The sequence below is a fragment of the Crotalus tigris genome, unplaced genomic scaffold, assembly GCF_016545835.1.
Source record: "Crotalus tigris isolate CLP2741 ecotype Arizona unplaced genomic scaffold, ASM1654583v1 scf7180000020963.25688851:1431469, whole genome shotgun sequence".
NCBI lineage: Eukaryota > Metazoa > Chordata > Lepidosauria > Squamata > Viperidae > Crotalus > Crotalus tigris.
The window spans coordinates 407,471-427,809 of NW_024098281.1; the positions used below are offsets into that span (position 1 = coordinate 407,471).

The 20,339-nt window shown below is 52.1% G+C and overlaps 1 protein-coding gene across 6 annotated transcripts in view; it reads left to right on the plus strand.

Annotated features, from left to right (window-relative positions):
* The window catches only part of UNC13B (unc-13 homolog B), a 153,222-nt gene that overhangs the window by 70,766 nt on the left and 62,117 nt on the right, over window positions 1-20,339 (plus strand). For 2 of the 6 annotated variants that reach the window (XM_039369068.1, XM_039369070.1), the window contains exon 1: window positions 17,248-19,656. The exons of 3 other annotated variants lie outside the window; for them this stretch is intronic. In XM_039369068.1, the coding sequence (XP_039225002.1) occupies window positions 17,412-19,656 (2,245 nt within the window). In that variant the 5' untranslated portion in view covers window positions 17,248-17,411. Of the gene's footprint in view, window positions 1-17,247; window positions 19,657-20,339 lie in introns of those variants that run through there. One more of the 6 variants, XM_039369069.1, reaches the window with a different exon arrangement.

Sequence of the window (20,339 nt, forward strand, 5' to 3'; positions counted from 1 at the left end):
ATCCACCAACCATTAGCTAAGTGGGAGAAGCCGGGCTTCTGTCCTGCCCACGAAGGGATTTAATGTGGAATGATGAACAATCACTAGAATAATGATGTGTCTGCATAATTACTGGAATAGTGCTGTGTTAGTAGTATGTGACTAACCTAATGTGCATTGCACTTGGATACAATGTATGTAGCAAACTCGCCATTGTATACCCGTGAGAAACAAACCCAATGTATTACAATGTGCATTCCTTTGTTCCTGAGAAAAAGAAAGTATAAAACTGAAGTCTGAACGGAGATTGACAAGCATGTGGGGGAGTCCCCCTTAGGCCTCTGCCCTGGGGGTGGGTCTGGCTGCACCTGGAAAGCCTGCTCACACAAGACTTGTTACAAACAGGGTGTGTGTTGACAAAGATGTGCTGCCCGGGTTCACACATTGTGTTAAGTCATAAACCATGGTTCTCAGTTGACAGGGACGTGACTCATGGACTGTGGGGAATACAGCGTTGGCCTCCCTGTCCGTGGCATAAGATTGCTGCTTCCGGCACAAGAAGCTTTCTTAGAAATCTGTTGCATCTCAATTAAAGCCTGCTAAAAAAAAAGCTTCTGGTGTCCTGGCAGGTGCTCCTCCAGGTGCTGATGATCACCTTGGAAGGCTTCCGTGGCTATAGGGGGCTTGCTGCTTGCAGGGCAGCCAAGGATTCCGGCTCATCCCACCAGATCTGATAGGGTTATGGGCAGACTCCGGGTTCCCTCTCACTAATGCTCTGAGACCCGGGAAGCTGTTAAAACTTGGCTTTCCCTGCAAGCATTAAAGGGCCAGAGAGTCTTGGAGATACGGCTGTGTTTGTTGGGCTAAATGCTGCAGGATTGCAAGTTCTGGTTTCGTATCGGTTTACCCATCATGGTCACTGCCCAGCGTTATCTACTTAAGATGAGTACATAACTAAATAAGTAAATGTTCAACTAATTTGGGGGAGGTTAGGCACCAGGATTGTGCCAACTGGACTTTGGATGCCCAGAAAAGAGCCAGTTCAGATTTGGGAGCTGCCCAAAAGACGTTTGTTGCGCCCCAAAGGAGGGAGCCAGCCTTCAGATCCGCAGCAAAGGGACCACCTTGCAACGGAGACCTGTCCCAGCCTGCCCCCAGGAGGGGAGGAATCGGGCTGCACACGATGAATGCAGCTACTCTGAAAAGAAAACAGGAGGATCAGAGGGTTTTAGTAGAGAGGAAAATGTGCGATGATTACTCTGGAAGAAGAGTCTGACATCAAAACATGGCTGTCATTCTCTTGGAGCAAAAGAAGGCCTCTGGTCCGTCTGCAAGGGCCAGAGAGGCCTCCAGACCTGCCTGCATTCAAAGCTGCCACCTGCAGCCCATCCGGGAGCTTGTGGACAGAGCAGAGTTCGCAAGGATGCAAAAGAGCAGGTCCAGCCGGATCCTGCATGTGGTCCAGCTAGCGAGGGGGCATTTCTCCCCTTTTAATGGCTCCAGTGGCTGTCACAGAACCCACCCACCCCTTGTATTCCACTTGGTCATCAGCTCATTCCCACGAGGCTTCAGTCTGGCGAGGATTGGAAACTGGTGGGAGAAGAAGTTAGCAGGCAGCACCACAAAGCGCTTGGCTGAATCACCGCAAGCTTCCTCTGGCCTAATCCTACGCAGTGCACAGGCAGCCCAGCTCCGGCCTTCTTTGCTCCATTGCAGGCCTGCAAGCTGGGGAATCCACACATCTTAAGACAGCCCAGGCTGAGAGTCCCTGGCAGTTTTGTTCCAAATTGCTTTCCCGATCAACCTGCCCTTCACTTCCTTCTTTTTGATGCCTTTGTGAGCTCAGCCATGGCTGCTTTCCCAGGGAGGCCCGCCTTGACAGCATCCAGGGGGCTCATTGTTTCTGGCCCAGTGGGCTGAATGAGCCTCCTTGGCCAGGTGCTGCTACCTCAGCCAGACCTGGAGGGGGGGGGAGTTTGTCTTTGCAGCTCTACAAGGTTTTTCTTTCCCTTGGTTTCTGCTCGCCTTGGGCATTGGAGGCATTCACACTGTGCCATTGAGCGCCAACACCCACCTACCTCTTCCCACTTAGGAAAGACGGGTCTTGCGTAAGAGCGGATGATGCCCACCAGCCCTGGTGCCAACCAGGGAGGAGCTGGAGGGCCCCTAAGCTGGCTTCACAGAAAGTGGCTTTCTTGGCCAGAAAAGCAGTGCTGACAAGGAGCAAAGGAGAGACCATCCAAGCCCTTCACACAGAGGAGGCCAGGACAGCCAAGGAGGTCCTTGACTAAACACTGCCCCCCCCCCCCAATCTCTCAGAAACGGCCCAGCCCACAAAGTGGAGGATTGGGGAGGGATCAAGAAGTGCCGTGTCGTGGACCAGCTTTTTCCCCACTCATCTTTGGGCTCTCTGGAGGCTCTCGAGGTGGCTTCCAGATGACGGTGCCCCATGCAATCAAGGTGACAGGCAGAGTCCATCCCAGGACTGGCAACGGGTGGAGAAGACCAGACCTGGCCCCTTTGGAAGAGCCCAGGACCACAGGAGAACCCCTGCTGGAGCAGCCTCCTTCCATGCCGTGATGGGGAGGGGGCTCTGGGGCATTCAGTCCAGTGGGCTGAACCCTGGCAGGGGAGGAGGGGGCCCTTGGAAGGCAGAGTCGACCTCTGATTCTCCTCTAGCCGAGAAGCAGATCTCCCCCTCCCCCAATTATGCAATAGCAATCGGGCCCCAGCCCCCTCCTCAGAGTGTGGAGATCAAGTGCCGAAGAGTCCGGCCAGAGGGGGCGCTGCTCCACCAGCTCCCGGTGCCTCCTGCTCTGCCAGCCCACTGGCCCCCTTCTTTTCCGGAGGAGCTGCCTGCGCTCAGCTCCGCTGTTTTTGCCATGCAACAGCTAATAAGACAGAGGGATTAATTTGTTCCTGGGCGGGTGGGTGAGTGGGCAGGCAGGGGAGGGTGGAGCTGCTTTGGGCAGCCGGCGAGGCGAGGCAGCGGCACCCTGAGCACAGCAGTCGCTCCCTCCTCCTCCTTCCGAAGTCCGGCATCGAAGACAGCCTGAAGTTAACAGCTGCCCGGGAGCAGCCTGGCTCTTGAGCGGACGGCTGAGTCTGTTGCTTTGAAGGACCCTAGAGAGAGAGAAAGAGAGAGAGACGGGGGAGGGAGGGCTCTCCCGGGCTTGCCTGGGACTGGGGGGCAGCTGCCCCCCTCCCCGAAATGTGGCTGTTTTGGCAGCCTGGGAATGCAAAGGAGTTCAGCACCAAATGGATCAGGTTGTGCATCCTCTGTGTGGCCAGCAAGGGAGCCTCTTCTTTCTCTTTGATTGCCTGAATTTCCTTGGGGGTTTTCACGCGTCGGCTGTGAAGGTGAGTCCAGGCAGGGAGGGGGATGGATCTCCAGCAGGTCAGAGTTCTGCAGGAGACCCACGGAGGTCTCCAGGGTGGGGAGACGACCCTATCCCCGGAGAAGCTCCCCCATCTGTGTCTCCAAGGAGGAGCTGCTCCCTCGGGCATCCACCCAGATCCATGTCTGTCTTTTCCCGGCTGAGCGTCTGAAAGGTTCCTTGTGGAGAGTGTTTACTTTTGCTTTTTTGCTTTACTTGTGTTGGTCTGTTTTATTCCTAGTGATTTACATTCACACGTTCTGGTTTCAAATGAGCATTTTTAAGGGCTTGCTGTTCGGTGATTTCCCCCAAGAACAACTTCCACAAATTAAATGCAGGGGCTCTGAAACTGCCAAATCGAAATGCAGATATGTCCAACCCCGTCTTTTGGGGCTTCAGTCGTGCCCGAGGGAGCTTGAAAGCCCTTTGTTGGTGCTGGGGCTGCCTTGTCCCAAAGGGGCCGCGGGCCGTTCTCCCCCTCGTGCCTCAAGCAGGGGATCTCTGGGGTGACGGGGGGGGGGGCGCAGGGGCATCTCTGCTGGAGTTGGGTGAGCAAGCAGGGCATGGAGAGGAGGCCGGGGCTCTGGTGTCCCTCAAAGAGGCCAGTGCTTCTTGAAGAGCAGGGGCGGTGCCTGCCCATGGCGGTGCTGTGTTGCTGTTAGGATCCCCGGGCTGCTGATAAAGACCAGCCCAGCATCCCTCAGAGAGCGGGTGGGTCTCTTCCTCCATTCCCCAGCGCTCGGCCTGAGACTCTCAGCGCAAGGCAAACTTTAGTGTGTTTGGAGTGTGCAACTGAGTCCCCCAGCAGCCTGGCTGGCTGTTCTGCACAGGGGACCTCGGGTGACACCCAAAGTTGGCCATTGGCTTTTAAAAGGAGGCATTGGTGCCCTTTTCTGAGCAGCCTGTTGAAACAAGGAGCCCTTGAAGGGGGTTGGGTGGGGGGGTCAAGAGCTGCTGGAGAAGAGGGGGGTCTCAGGAGAACCGATGCCCTTTGCCCTCCCAGCCCTGTTGGCCTTCCCCAGGGCAGATTGCTTTGTCTGCTGGGACACTGAGACGGAGAGCCACTTAGATGGACCCGAAGAGTTTGATCCCAGACTTTGGCAGGCTGTGTTCGTACAACGTGCTTAACCATGTCTGCGCAGCGTGCTAAGTTTAGTTAGGATTAATCAGGGGCAGGGGAGTTTGAACACATTAATGGGAACCCACCGTCATTCTTCATACAGTAGTTGAGGATTCGGTCTTGAATCCAGGAAATAGGTCAGTTCGGTCACTGGGGTATCACTGGCGTGCATTCTGGATGTGTCGATTTGTTTAGCTTGAGGCTGCTTGCGTGGCCCAGAGCCAGGAGGTCAGTTAGCCAGAGGGCACCGGCTGAAGCCTGTGGCATGAGCTCAGCCTTTGGGCGTCAAATTGGATGCCCTTCCTGTGATCACTCATCCTTGTGGACCACCTGTTTTGCCGCTGCTACCCTGCTCTCACTGACTTGGGGACCACAGCTTTCATGGTCCCCAGCCAGGCCGGCCCCCACGGTCGGCGGGAGTCAGCTGGGGAAAGATTGAAGAGACACCAGGCTCAGGTTGGTTTGGTTCTGCTGGGCTCCCTTCGGTGCTGGAGAAATTCTGGGCAATGGGCGTCTGTGCCAGCTGGGCTCCCTTCAGTGGTGCTTCTTTTTCTTCTCCTCCTCCTCCTGCCTCTCCGCGTTTCCTTATTTGCATTCCTTGCACTTCCCCATCTTCCTGCAATCAAGATTAAGTCACCTTCCGCTGTAAATATTGTGACTTGAGCCCGTGTTCCCATAAAGCAGAATTCTCTCTGCCTTGAGTAGAAAATACTCCTTTTAATTATTTTCCCAGGTGAGAATTCTCAGTTTCTGAGTGTGTCTCAGGGTAGGCAGGCTGATTTTGTCAGCCTTGGAAGAAACCGCCTAGGAGGGCCGTCTGCTCATTTTTGGGGTCTTGCTTTGGGAAACGAGCGGCTTTGGGAAGGGGCCACAGGATGGAAAGGGCCACGTTTGGCCTCCACAGCTTGTGGGAAGGGCGGCCACTTGCGAGAACTGGGAGGCAGGAAGGACCAGGCATGTTTTCCAGGCACTTTTCCTTAAAAGACACTCGGTCCTCAGGAGCTGTGTGGAAAGTGTCGTGCGAGAATTTCCAGCAAGCATCAGTCAGCGTTGCAGCCTGTTGAGAAGAGCTGCCATGGCAACCCTCCCTTGGGCGGTCTCTGACACAGCCTTCCCTGAACCGGTGGCTGCAGGGGGTGAGTCTCAGGGTCCTCGGCATCCTGAGGGTCCCTTGTGTTGCAGCTCTAAGTGAAAGAAGACTGCCTTGCTGCCTTAGACCGAGCCTCAGCCAGAGGCCTCCAGGAGGCTTGGAGGCAGGGTCCAAGAAGCGAGGCCTCTCCCAAGGGACCACAGCAGGCTTGACCACCGGGATAAGTCCAACAGGATGATGCTTAGTGGTGACAAAATTAACACAAAAGGCTTTCTTGTTTTTGTTTTTCCTTTGGAAACGTTTCGCTTCTCATCCAAGAAGCTTCTTTAGCTCTTGAAGTTCTTGAATTGAAGAAGCTTCTTGTACGAGAAGCAAAATGTTTTCAAAGAACAAACCAAAGAAACTCCAGTTACCTTTTGGGAAAAAAAGCACCTTTGGGATAACCAATTGGACAGCTGGATGGTTGAGAATCTCCGTGGGCGTTGGGGGAAGGTTCAACTCCTCCAACTGGGGAGTAAATGTCAGATGGACCCGCTGGAAGCCTTTGCTTGGGAGCTGCAAAGGGGGAAGGGTTTAGGCCAGTGAGTGGACCACCAGCACGGAAGCAGGAGCTGAAAGGAGCAGGGTGTCCTTGGGGGTAAACGAACAGAACTAGGGCATCTGGACCCATTGACCTCTGTGCTGCATCTGTTGTGCTTGGAGTATGGACTTCGTGGGGACAGGGAGAAGCTGGAGTAGAGGAGAGTGACCAGCATGACAAGAGACTGGTAGAGTTGAAGCACCTTGGCAGGTTGACTTGAGCAAGAAGCCCAACGACCAGCGAGAAACCTCTTAAAGGCTGCCACAGGCAAGCAGGCGTAGAACTGACCTCTGCCTCAATCAAGAGCAGCACAAGGACCCTGGTTTGAGGCTGAAGGAGATCTGGAGGGAATTTTAAGAGGAATTTCTGCTTGGGAGGCCGTTGGCAAGTCTACCTAGAGCAGCAGCAGCAGCAGCACCTCCCCCTTGCTGGAGAGGGCCAGATGGGCTGATGGGTCTCAGTTTGGGTGGCTGAATGAATTCCTGCTCAGAGCTGGAGCTGAACTAGATGACTGTGGAGGTCCTGCAACTCCTTTCTGCCCATGTTGTCCCCCCCCACCCTTTTTATTTAGCACCTGTAGGCTAAAGGCAACCTCAGAGCTCTGTTGAGGGAGGGATTGCAGAGGAGAGCAGAGGAAAGGGGTTGTGCTGTCCTGCTGTGAACGTGCTTTTGGCATCCCCCGTCTGTTGGGCAGATGAATCTCTAAAAGGTCCCTTGTCCATTTCCCAAGTTGCTTAGTCTGCTTCCTCTGCCAGAACAGGATCCTCTGGAGTGCCACCCAGAAGGCCTTGCTTGGGGCTGGGGAAGAGCCAGAAAGAGGCCACCCTCTGAGGACCACCAGCTCCCTCAGTTGTGGTCTCCCCAAAAAGGAATCCGTTGTTTTTGTCCTTCGGTCAGAATGATGCTGTTTCTCCATTAACATGTCACTGTCTATCAAGCTTGGGCAGAGAGGAGAACGTGAAATTCCAGGCCAGAAAGGTGTGCTTGGTGCCTTGGGCCTGTCCTATCCTCCGAGGGTCCCCCTCAGCCCCTAGCATCTGCCTGGTGATTTGTGGTCTGCCTGGTTGGCTGAAGTGACCTCTTGATAGGGCAGCTGGCCTGCCAGCCTTGTGGGGCAGCTGCCTGGAGTCTCTTTCTTGGCCAGGCTTGGGGGGGGGGTCTGCCTTCAGGTGGTCTTATGCTTCCTGCAAGAGCGCATGGCTGCCCCTCCAGGAACTGCTCTGTCTTCCCCATGTCCCTGGGCTGGAGCTTCAGTTCTGTCAGGGCAGATGGGGAGCTGCATCTTGAGCCATACCCGACTCCATGTCCCTTCCCATGGCTGCCCCAAGGAATGGGCCGAGCGAGGTCAGCTGCTCTGGAGCTCAGCCCCTTAGAGAGGGATCAATTTCAGCCATTGGGCAGGCATGGCTGTTGGCTGGAAGGGCAGAAATAGCTGTAGGCACTCATTTCCCCCCCCTTCCCCATAACAAAAGGGCGGGAGGGAGCTGGAAGGCCAGGCTTGCTGTCTAGGGCAGGGGTAGGCAACCTTGGCTCTTTTATGACTCGTGGACTTCAACTCCCAGAATTCCTGAGCCAGCCAAGCTGGCTCAGGAGTTCTGGGAGTTGAAGTCCACGAGTCATAAAAGAGCCAAGGTTGCCTACCCTGGTCTACGGAAAGCAACTGGCTCCTGGCACATTCTGCACAGACCAGAGGCAGGAAAGAACAGCCCTTTGTGCTCCCAGGGCAAGCCCAGTCCTTCTCTGGAGAAGCATTCTGAGGCAGGTGGGCTCCGTCCTTTCAGCCCATAGAATAGAATAGAGCTGGAAGGGACCTTGGAGGTCTTCTAGTCCAGCCCCCTGCTCAAGCAGGAGAACCTATACCATTTCAGACACGATCAACCACAGGGAAATTGGCTGCATAGCTGAACACGGTCCAGTATGATAGCGGTCACCACAACTGGATAGAAAAGGAAAAAGGCAGCCAGACGTTGGGGTAACAGACAAACCTGCAGAAAATAGGATTAGAATACATTTATGGAGATTCTCAGTGCTTTTTCAAAAGGCAACGGGACTTTCTTGGTTTTTCTTTGAAAATGTTTCACTTCTCATCCAAAAAGCTTCTTCGGTTCCGAAGAGTCGATAGATAAGGAACACGACCACTGAAAGCCTTATCTACCTGTTGAAAACCAATTGAAGCCCCCAATTTATGCATTGACAAGTGCAGCATAGTGATCTGATGCTGCAAATCGTGTTCAAATATTCTCCCGGCCACCCCTTCTCAGGCAAAACAATTAAGGTGCCACAATTCTCAATAAATTCTAAATACTTAGGATACAATGAAGAACAGATCATCTAGCCCATGGGTGTCAAACTCTCCAAGTCACGTAACGATGTATCACAACTTTTTTTTTTGCATTGCTGGAGCTGGGGTGGGCGCGGCCTCTGTATATGCAACCGGCCCACGGACCGGCAGTTTGACACCCCTGATCTAGACCAACCCTGAGCATGATATTGTTATTATGATTGGCCATGTATTCGATCAGATGTTCAGACTGCATTTGGCATTTTTGTCCACCTATCGAGTCTTTCCCAAAGACTTGGGAGAGGCAGACGTTCTTCCACGATGTTAATTGTTAATTGCTGAATGTAGCCTGTTCCCAGTAAAATTGCCTTTTGCAATTGACTCATGTGAATTTGTCCGTGTCGATTGTGTTCAAGTGGTGTTCCAGATGTTTCGGGATTGCACCCAAGGCACCTGTCACTATTGGTGCTGCCTTTGCTTGCTTCTGCCACACTCGTTCTACTTCTGTTTGCATTTTGTGATCTTCAGTTCTTTCTCTTCTCTTCTGCTATATCCAGATACAGCCACATCCGCTATCCACTATTGTCTTTCTCATTGACAATTGTTAAATCTAGGGCGCTGTATGTCTGAATTTTAAACTCCCAGGGCAATTTAGCTTCTTCATTTTCTATGACATCCTCTATTTTATGGTCCCACCAGTTCTTGCTTGCAGGCAAATGATATTTCTTGCAGATCTTCCAGTGCACCATTGTTGCTACTTGGTCATGCCGTTGCTTGTAGTCAGACTGGGCGATCTTCTCGCAGCAACTCACTGGGTGATCCATTGTTTCTTCAGCTTCTTTGCACAGGCAGCACTTGCTGTCTGTTGCTGTCTTCTCAGTTCTGGCTTTGTATGCATTTGTCCTTAAGATTTGATCTTGTTCTGAATTTAGACCCTCAGTCTCTTTCTTCAACTTCTCTGCTTTTAGTTATTGCCAAGTCTTGTTGTTACCTGCTTGGGTTGCTGTTATTTTTAATGTACAAGCCCTGTAATGTTCTTGCCATGTCTCTTTTCTATTCTTCGTTCGGTCTTTTTTATGGACCAGGCTGGTCTCTCCAGCATTTAGTAAGCCTTCGTGGTGTCCTAGCTTCAGTGCTTAGATCAGTGGTTCTCAACCTGTGGGTCGGGACAACCATTTCACGGGGGTCGCCAAACAACGCAGTCCGCCATTTTTTCCCCCTTTTCCTTAGCTGTGCTACTCCCTTTTATTCTATTGGCTTTTGGAAGCCAATAGAATAGGCTCTCTTGAATAGAGTCTAATTCTATTGGCTTTCAAAAGCCAATAGGAATTGTCCAGGCTGTCTCTGCCCTGCTGAGCCCGCCCAAAGTCCCATTCTGCAAACAGTGCTGCACCAGTTGAGTAGTCCTCGACTTACGACCGGTTGAATAGTCCTCGACTTACGACCGGTTGGGGGGGGGTCGCGGCATTAAAAAGGTTGAGAACCACTGGCTTAGATGCTCAGTTCTTCTTCGTTTTGGCCCCTCTCGTTTTGTAGGGGTTTTTTACCCTTTCTGAGGAGAAGGTAGAGAGAGGTGCCCAGTCTTGGAACAAAAACCACCCAGTGGAGATGCTGCCTTCCTCTACCACCGATTCCCCCTGGTTTGCCTCTGCCGTCTGAGCTACTCCTGGCAAGGCTGTGGCTTCTTTACCCCTGGATAGACTTTTGCAGTTCTTCCAATTCTGCTTCTGTGAATTCTCTATTCTGTATTATATAAATCAGTGCTGATCTTGGCCTCTGTTTCTGGATGTTGCTCTACCCAGAATCATTGCATAATTTTCAGTTATCCTTTTCTTGCTGGATTTCATTTGTAATAATAGGCCTTTGTTTCGTTGTTTTCAGTGTGTGTGTATTTGTGACGGGAAAACACTTTTCCTTCCAATAATCCTGCAGCAGCTGCCCTGGTGGCTCATCCTGAAGCCCCTTTTCACCAATTATATATAAACTCCAACCCTCAGCGGGCGATAATTGATCTGGAACGGGTTTCTGTAAATTACCAGTTCTGGAAAGAACAACATCCACCATATTGTTTATGGGAAAGGCACTGGCTCTCTGATGAGATCTGCCCACTATTACAGGACTACAGAACAACAGAGTTGGAAGGGACCTTGGAGGTCTTCTAGTCCAACCCCCTGCTCAAGCAGGAGACCCTCTACCATTTCAGACAAATGCTTGCCCAATCTCTTCTTAAAAGCCTCTTGTGATGGAGCACCCACCCTCAACTTCTGGAGGCAAATCGTTCCCCTGGTTAATTGTTCTCACTGGATTGAACTGAGCAGGGTTGAACCTGTAACGTAGTTCTCATCTTTTTCAGAGCACACAAGTTTATATTTAATTTAAATAAAAATAGAATATATTTTTACTATTTTAATTTAGATAGCTGCCTGTGTCACATATGTGATTCTTGTTCGCTTTCAATAAAATTGTTGACAAAGTTGAAATACGGAATATAAAATAAAATACAAAGCAGCCGGCATCATCCAATTAGCTATAAACAAAGCCAGGAGATAAGTTCTCTTCTCTTCTCTTCTCTTCCTCTCCTCTCCTCTCCTCTCTTCTCTTCTCTTCTCTTCTCTTCTCTCTTCCTCTGTCTCTCTTCCTCTCTGTCTCTCTCCCTCTGTCTCTTCCTCTCTCTGTCTTCCTCCCTCCCCCCCATCTCTCTCTCTCTCTCTCTCTCTCTCTCTCTCTCTCTCTCTCTCTCTCTCTCTCTCTCTCACACACACACACACACACACACACAGAGTGGTTGTACGGACTCTTGTTTCAACCTCATCAGCAAAACAGTTTGCTGCTGGTCCATCACTGAACAGCTCTTAATGTTAGGAGATTCTTGCTGATGTTCACCTAAAATCTGCTCTCTTATCATTTAAAGCCCCCCCCCCCACTCCCTTGTTTTCTGGGATGACGGGAACAATTCTGCTCCGTCTTCTGTTTGACAGCCCTTCAGATGCTTGAAGACAGCTCTCACGTCTCCTCACAGCCCTGTCTTCTGCAAGCGCTTCCAACCTTTCCTCCTACGTTTTCCCTTTCAGGACACACCCTCCCCCTTCCTTCTCCTTTCGTTTTGCTTTCCTCTGGACACCTTCCAGGTTAAAATGTGGCATGCAAAACTGAGTGCAGGATTCTGTTGTGGCCTGATCGCTGCAGACTAGAGAGAAGTGATGACAATGTACTTTTGTTATATTATTCTGTCGATGCAGCCAAGGATTGTGTCTGATTTTTTTTTTTTTTTTTGGCTAATGCTGTTGACTGACATTGAGCATTATCATCCTCCCGAGACAGCCAGATCCTCTTCAGCTGTTCTGCTGACTGAAGTCCTCTCTCTCCCCTTCTGGGTGTGTGACTTTGATTCTTCCTACTCAAATGTTCGACTCTGTAGTTCTCCCTGCTGAAATTTATCTGGCTGGTTTCTGTCTGTCCAGCCTGTCAGGGATGACCCGAATTTTGATTTACTCTCTTGTACTCTTCACCCTCCCGCATCATTGTGTCTTTCACAAATTAGGTAATCATATTTTATTCCCCCTCATCAGTTAACCATCTGTTGGCCACACGAAGCCCAAAATGGAGCCCTGCCAAACACCTCCCAGTATTCCTTGTTGGCTTCATGCAGAGTTATTGGCATGCTGTTGTTGGGTGCAAGTGATTAGCCAGTTCTGTGTCTATTTAATGGTAGCATTAAATGGTACCTAGCATTTTTGAATGGTATCTAGCAAAGGGTGGAAACAAATAAAAGAGAGAACTACCTTAGAAATAAGGAGAAATTGCCTGTCAGTGAGAACAATTAATCAGTCGAAGGGCTTGCCTTCAGAATTTGTGGGTGCTCCCTCACTGGAGGCTTTTAAGAAGAGACTGGGCAGCCACTTGTCTCAAATGATGTGGGATCTCCTGTATGGGGTTGGGCTTGAAGACCTCTAAGATCCCTTCCAGCTCTGTTATTCTGCTAATTAATCAGTGGAATGACTTGGCTTCAGAAGCTGTGGGCGTTCCATCACTGGAGGTCTTCAAGGAGAGACTGGACCACCATTTGACTGGGATGCCATAAGGTCCTCTGCCGTGGGCAAGGGGCTAGACTAGAAGACCTCCAAGGTCCCTTCCAACTCTATTATTCTGTTATCTAGACCAGAGGTCCCCAACCTTTTGGGCGCCAGGGACCGGTTCTGTGGAGAGAGGTTTTTCCATGGACCGGAGAGTACATGGTTTTGTGTGCTGCCTGCATCCCGTGGACAGGGTTTTGCTTGTTTGTGCGGACCGGTTGCTGACATGCCAAGGCCCAGTACTGGTCCATGACCGGGGGTTGGGGACCCCTGATCTAGACCACATTTTGTTACCTTTTTACTAGGATCTCATGGGAGACCTTGTTGCTGTCCACCACATTCCCCGGTCAGCTAAACATGGTTTAAAAAAGCAGATCTTGACAAACCACCCTGATTTCTGCCAAGTGGTTTCTCAAACAAATTTTGAGTCCAAAGAAGAGCAGAGATCTGAAATTATTCCAGCTAGTAACCAGAGATGAAATAAGGGCTCGATAATAATTCCTAAAGTGTGAAAAATGAAATCTACCTTTCCTGGCAGGCAGCCATAATTTATGGCTCAGAGAGGCTGACCCTGCCAAGAAAATGGCTGTGGGCAGATAGATTCATTTAAAATAATGCGAAGGAGTGAAAATAAGATGACACTTAAAAATATAACTTCCCTTGGAATTAAAATTCATCTTTATCGCATTTATCTCCTCTCCTGGTCAAAAGAATCCCTATCCATCTACCTAGATAATTGTTCCTTCTGAGCTTCAGATGGATCATTAGGGAAAGCTTTTTGGAAATTGTGTCACTGCGATGACCGAACAAACCAGCCTTTGCTTCAAGAGGGCAGAAGAACTCTGGAGTCCTCCCAATGCCTCAGTGAAACGCTGAGGTAAATGAAGTCTTAATAGAAAAGGATGTTTTTGGCTTATCTATAAAACATGAGGCACCGTCTGCATCTCTAAGGTTGTTATATTCTCCCTCATTTACTACAAGATCTTCGACAACATGGGGATTTCCCTCAGAGTCCCCACTGGGGAGAAAATGAAGCCATCTTTTTGTGAGGCGAGAAGGCAGGGCTGGGTCTGGGGGCTCCATTTGAAGGCCACAGGCAGCCCACAAAGGCCCCCTAATACTTCCATGGTTTTTGGCCAAATTGTAATGTGTTATTTGGTCAAAAAAGAAAACAGATAACAACATGACCAGAGAACGAGCTCTTCGCTCTACTTAATTCCTGATATTTCCTGGCCCCATCCCTCAGCCACCCTGTGGGAGCCTAGCCCCTGGCACTGCCCACAAGGGCTTAGGGCAAGAAAGCAGAGCCCTGCTAGAGATACAGGAAGGGTGCAGAATCGTCCACCACCCTTTGAATAACCAGCTTAGCCACCGGGCATTCAGACAGTAGTGGAAAGAGGGAAAGGCCTGGGCGAAGACCCCGGCAGCTGGCCTTCCTAAGGCCTGGGCCCTATCCTTAAAAAGATTTGCCGCACTGGAGCCTCTTACTTTATTTACTGCTGTTCCCATGAAAAGTGACTCTGAGCAAGAGCTGGTCCAGGATTCAGTGTCAAGCTCAGGAAATCCAGGCCATTCAGATGAATAAATAGGTTTATTGCAAGCTAATGCTCTCTACAAGAATCTGAACTACTAACGCTTAAAGCAAACGGGCGGCAAATAAGAGTCAATGGAATTCAAAGCAGGCTGGACTCAGATCAGGTGCTTGGCCCTCCTCCCTCCAGCTCAGCCTGGCCATCTCCTCCATCCAGTGGACTAGAGATGGGGGACCAAGTGGCCTTTGGGAATGCAGGGGGGACCAGTTTCAGAGACAAGCACTAGCAGGCATGCTCCCCCTCACAGCACAGGGGCGCAATGTGGCAGATGGATAAAGAAGTCTTGGGAATGTTCTGCAGGCATAAATGTGTATGATGGAAGCCCTCCATAACCTTCTGCATGTGTCGCTCTGTTGCTTCCCTTTCTGTCACTTTCTCAGGTAGCTGTGAAGCCCTGAGGCCAGAGGCATACTGGCAATGATGCGTGAAGGTAAAGGTCTATTTGGGCAGGGGTTTCCAACCTTGGCAACTTCAAGACTTGTGGACTTCAATTCTGCCTGGGGAATTCTGCAAGTTGAAGTCCACAAGTCTTAAAGTTGCCAAGGTTGGACACACCTGTGCCCGAGGACACACCTGTGTGGACCAGAAAGGACCTTGTGAAGCAGCTGCCAGTTGGGATAAAGGCCAAACGCTTCCTGGATGCTGGGCTGGGTTCAGCTGAGTCCCCAGACCTCCTTGGAGGGGAAGGGTTGTTTGAGTGCTTTCTGGTTTGGTTGCAGGCTGGGATTTGGGGTAGAGGTGGCCTGGGTGTCCCTTCGGATGGGGGGGAACTGCTTTTGTTCTTGGCCAATCACAAATTTGGGAGGGGAGGAACCCCAGTTCTGTTGGGATTGATGTTCCCCAAGTGAAGATGAGCTCCTTGCAAAGCTATGCATCATTCTGTTTCTCACATGGATAGGAAGATTTAGGGAGGAGACCCCCAAAGGCTGTTGTCACTAAGTTGGTCCCATTTGGCTCTGTTTCTCAACCGGTATCCAGGAGTCATTTGTTCTCTGGGAACTGAATGAGTGTACGAGAGTTAAAGATCTGAAGATCTCCCTGAAAAAGCAGTCGAACAGTTTAGGGGTTCTCTGGGGTGTGGTGTTGCTTTGAGAAAATTAACCGGCTACTCTTGACCAGTCTACTGTCCTTTTACTGTAATCCAAAGTGCTTAGAAGCTCAAGCAAATGCAGAAGGCAGCGACCAAACTCACGCCTGGAATGTGTGTTTTGTTGACTAGGTGATGTTCATCTCCTATCAGTTGCGCAAGCCAGCCGCTCTCTTGCTCATGGTGACTCACGTCTTAGTCACCTTCCCTTTGGAGCATTGTAACGTGCCGTGCATGGGGCTGCCCTTGAGCAGCAGTCATAAGCTAGAGCTGGCCCCAAACGTGGTGATGTGGGCAGCTTTTGGCACTGTTCGCTGCAGCCATGCGACACTGCCATTCCACGCGCTGCAGTGGCTTCTGGGTATGAGTTGAGGTGTCAGTTGCCATCTACAAAACAGGACCAGGGCCAGGACGTTTGCGGAGCTGCCTTTTTCCCTCTGCTCCTGCTCACCCCACCAGGTGTAGCAGGGAGGGTGTACTATTAACATTGTCACCTGTGGGATCCGGGAGCTGTGCCACCCACCCCACCCCCGAAATATGGATCTCTGACCCTTTCAGCCTTTCCTAAGCCTCTGAAGCTTTGCTGTCTCTCTTAGTTTTGCCTAGAAGTTAGACTGGCCCTGTTGTTGCTGGTGTAGTTTTACAACTGCAAGGTATCATTTACCTTGGGCACGGTGGGTTACCCAATTGTTGGGTTCCTCATCTTGAGATGCCACCCAGTCACTGTTGTGAGATATGTGGCCATGTAAATTATTAACATAAATAAAACAAGGTGTCCCTAGATGAAGGGATTCCGCCTCTTATAGCCATAGGAATGCACACTATTAGCATACTATTGTTTAAGTATAGTGCTAACGTCTTGTTAATGCCTCACTGCGCTGCGTGCATTACTGTTTCTGCCACTTTCATTTCATTTTCTTGCTATGACCCCTGCAAAGTCAGCTGCCTTGAGCTATTTTGGTGATTGAGGCGGGGGCACACTGGACCTGTCGATCAGCCTATCAGTCAAGGAGCTTGTTCTTGGGAAGCCACCAGAAAGGCTGCCACGGCCCCTTTTGTGAATGCTGTCGTGGGAGACCTGCTCCTGGGGACCCTTAGATTCAATGCTCTTTGATGCCCGAACGTTTTTGAACGTGTCCAATTGGAACTTATAGAATCTATGTTATTTGAAAAGCAACCTGAATATAGAAATACATCTATCCGTATCTCTATATGTGTGTCTGTGTGTGTGTGTGTGTGTGTGTGTGTAGGACAGGATTTGGTGAGGGCTGCACAGAGCATTCAGATTAGAACTCGGCTGATTCTGTGCCAGCCAGAGTTGATACAACAAAAAGGATTTCCTCACTTGGACTCATCCCCAGACCCTCATCCTTCGGGGGCTCTCTTTCATATTTGAGGTGGGGGAAACAGGAAGGGAGGGGGAGGAAGACGAATGCCTTTGGCTGACCTTCGTGGATCTCACTCGGCAGGCAAGGAGGATTTTCTGGGTTCCTTTAACTTACTCGCAGTCAGTGCCCCGAAGGGACAAAGAGGAGTCCTGTTCCCTGGGAAAACTGGAGGCTCTCCTGATCATCTGGGGTGCAGTTGAGGCCTCCTAGGACCGCCCTCCTGGAAGGAGAAATGGCAGCACCCGAAGCAACCGTCCAAACGCTAGTGCTCAGAGTAGGGTATCTGGCAGGGAAAAACATCATCGGCAGAACTGGTGCTTAGAGTTGTAACTCAGACCCCAGCCTTGGCAGTGAGAAAGAAAAGGTTCCTCTCCAGAGGTGGGCAAAGGAGGATGAGGCTTTGAAGGGCCACCCCCACTGAGTGACTGCAGGAGTTCAGCTGAAGCAAACAGCCCTTTGATGCTTCAGGATACTTACTTGTCTAATGGATGCAGATTTGGGTGACTCTGTGGTCAACGCTGTTTTGTGTGTGTGTGTGTGTGTGTGTGTGTGTGTGTGTGTGTGTGTGTGTGTGTGTGTTCTCTCCCCTGACCAGCATCCCATGTTTCTGTCCCTTTTCTCGACAGCCTTGTTCTGGGCCGTGTGAACCTCTGCCCAGCAGGGAGGGGCTCAGCCCTCAGCTGCTCTGTAGCCTTCTGGAAGAGAGAGCGAGAACCAGGCTGGCCTCTGATTATGCCCGTTAGCAGAAGAGAGGATTGCCTCTGTGTCGGAAAACTTTGCTGCTCTGAGACTCTTCCCAGCTGGGCAGCTGGCCCAGAAGCTGGTTTGCCAGCTCTTTGGGAAGATGAAGAAGCTCCTCCCAGCCGTGCCCCGGGAGCTCCCCCTGGGCCAGAAGCAATACCCCCTGCTCCCCTTAATGGAGACGGAAGTAGCCCCCTTGGCCTGCCAGCTCCCGAGGGAGGCCCCCAGCATGGGCATCCCTGATGGCCTGGAGAGGAACTGTGGCTGCAGGGAGGCCAGTCAAGATGAGGTCGAGACCCGGCCATGCCAGGATGGGTGTGCCAAGGCCTCCTGCAGGAAGGAGCCCCAGGCGCCAGCCTTGATGGATCCCGGGCTGCTGGGCAAGAGCCCCGTAATGCTGGGTATTGGCATGGGGTGCAGGGCAGCTGCCAAGGACGATCCTCTTCTGCTAGGTAAGCCCACCTGCCCCGACCGGACCAGAGACCGCTCTGCCGACGTCATTGATTACATTGTGAAAGAGCTGCAAGGAATCAGCCGCATTCAGACCGAGATTGCGGAACTTCAACAGCATCTCACCTTGATCAAGGGGTCGGTGGACGAAGTGTCCACCTGTGTGGACTCCGTCTTGAGCGAAATCGAGGGCCTGCAGAGCAGCGGCGGGACCGCCAGCAAAACCTCCACCATGCTGAGAGGCCCAGAGACCTTTGTTGGAGCCCCCACCAAGGAGCCAGTGTTATACTTTTACGGCATCCCTGAACAGGAGGGGGAGAACACGAAGGAAATTGTCTGCCGTTTCCTCTCCGAGTATCATTGCTTCAACGGTCTCCAGCGCAGCAAGAACATCAAAGAGGCTTACAGATGGGGGGCGTCCATGGGGGTCCCATTCACACCTCGCCCCGCTGTTGTGAAACTTGCCACGGCCGAGCACCGGGACTTCATTCTCCAGAAGTCCATCCTCTTGCAGAACGCAGGAATAACCATTGCTGAGCAGCACGGCCCAGTGAGTCTCAGCGGGCAGCTGGGTATGTTGCCATCCTCTGGCCTGAGACCCCAGCCCTGGGACATCCCCAACCCTCAGGGAGAAGGAGGGAGGAAGGACGGGGATGGTCAGCTCCAGAAGGACTCCTGCCAGCGCCAGAAGCAGAGCTGCCTAGGTGAGAGGGCCAGCTTGCCACAAAAGTCTACTTTAGCGAAGAAGAGCAGCTTAATTTCTGAACTTGAGGAAAAGATGGGGAGGGTTGTACAAATCATCAGCAGCAGCGAGCAGACTTTGCACAAAAACCACTCTTCCTCCAGCATCTCCGAAGCCCCCCAAAAGCTACTGGAGGTCTCAAAAAACCACATGGGGAAGTCCTGGCCTTTGGGGGAACTCTTAAATCTCAGGGGCTTGGAGGCTGCTCTGGAGAAAGGAAGAGACCACGGCTCAGCGGCTGATAATGCAACCAAGGACCCCTCCTCTTCCTCCTCCTCCTCCTCCTCCCCCACAGGTGTGGGCAAAGCAGGAGGGCTGGTTCCAGGGGCGAGGGAGACCGTCTGTGAGGATAGTCCTGAGCAGGTCAATCTCCAGGAGGAGGAAGAAGAGGAGGAGGAGGCACCCCGCAAGGGCGTGATCCTACCAGGCTGTGAGGCAGCCATGCACAAGTCGACGGGGAGCAGCGAGACCCTCAAGGACATGATGGAGATTGACCTGAATGAGCAGGATCCCACCGATCACGTCTTCCGGGATGTCTTGGAGAACTCCCAGTTTTTCCTGGAGCATTCCCAGGGCAACGTTGACCTGGTGGACATGAGGTTCTACACCAACAAGCTGGGGAAGGCACTCAGCCACTTCAGGTCCGCCCTGCAGGTGGTCTTCCACAAGCTGGAGACGGCCGACTCGGAGGTTGTCCTCGGAAGTGACCACGGCTTCCCGGTGGCCAGTGAGCCACACTCGGAGGCCCACACCAGCACGGAGACCTCTGCCGAGAGCCCGCCCAGCCTGTCTTCTGAGAGCCAAGCCAACACGGCCGTGAGCAGCGACAGTATGGGACCCCCGCAGAAGCCCCTCCCTAATGACTCCCCCTTTGCTGACGAGGTTCCTATCCTTCCTGCGGTGGCCCCCCCGGACTCCGGGAGTTGTGCACATCAGCCCTTCCCCGCTGAGCCTTCCCAGCTGCCTGCCCCGGCGGACCCCCCTGGGCAGAGACCCCCCCTCAGCCTTGAGAAGGTGTGTGCAGAGACCATTTACTTGAACAAGTGCATCAACAATTTCAAAAATGTCCTGAAGGAGAAAAGGCAAATGCGCCGGAGGTGCTTGAAGGAGCTGCCCCAGGACCCGAGCTGGACTTCTGCCGAGGAGATGCCTGCAGGTACAGGGGCCCCCTTTGAGACCCCCCCCCCAAAATGCGTTCCTCCCTCCTGGGCAGCTTCTTCTGTGAAGCGTCTTGCAAGTGGGTAAGAGGGAGCTGAAGAGTTGCCCACAAGCACAAAAACGACTTTTAGACAAATGCAGAAACCAGAGCGGTCTGTCCGAGGAAGCTGCTGGCCCTTTTCATCCGTGGCAGATGAAATAGAGCCTTTGCAGCCCCATCACAAGGCCCAAAAATGGCACGACGTCTTGGCGGGGGGGGGGCTGCAGTTGGCTGGTTGGGGAAATCCAGCCATTTTGGGGTGCCCAAAATGCTTCTGTCTCCAGACACGTTTGACGAATAGCCTCCTTTCCTCTCCCTGCCGTGGTGTCCCCGGAGGGCCCCTGGGTTCTGTCCCAGACCAAACTGGCGTGGCCTGGGCCTCAGCCGGAGGTTCCCCAAGGAGGCTGGAGGGAGAAAGGTCCCCTCATGCCTAGCAGCTGGCAGCCAGTGCATGGGGGTGCTTGAGATGTGGATCGCAGCCTCTCTGCTGCTTTGGCCAGGAGGAAAGGTGTGGACAGAGAGGTGGAAGGAGACTTGGCCTTGGAAGACCCACCAGGGATGAGGATGGGGACCGGGAGGAGCTGCATCCACTTCGCCTCTTTGCTGAACTGGTGTGGCCCCTGCCCAGAGCCCTTCCTGCC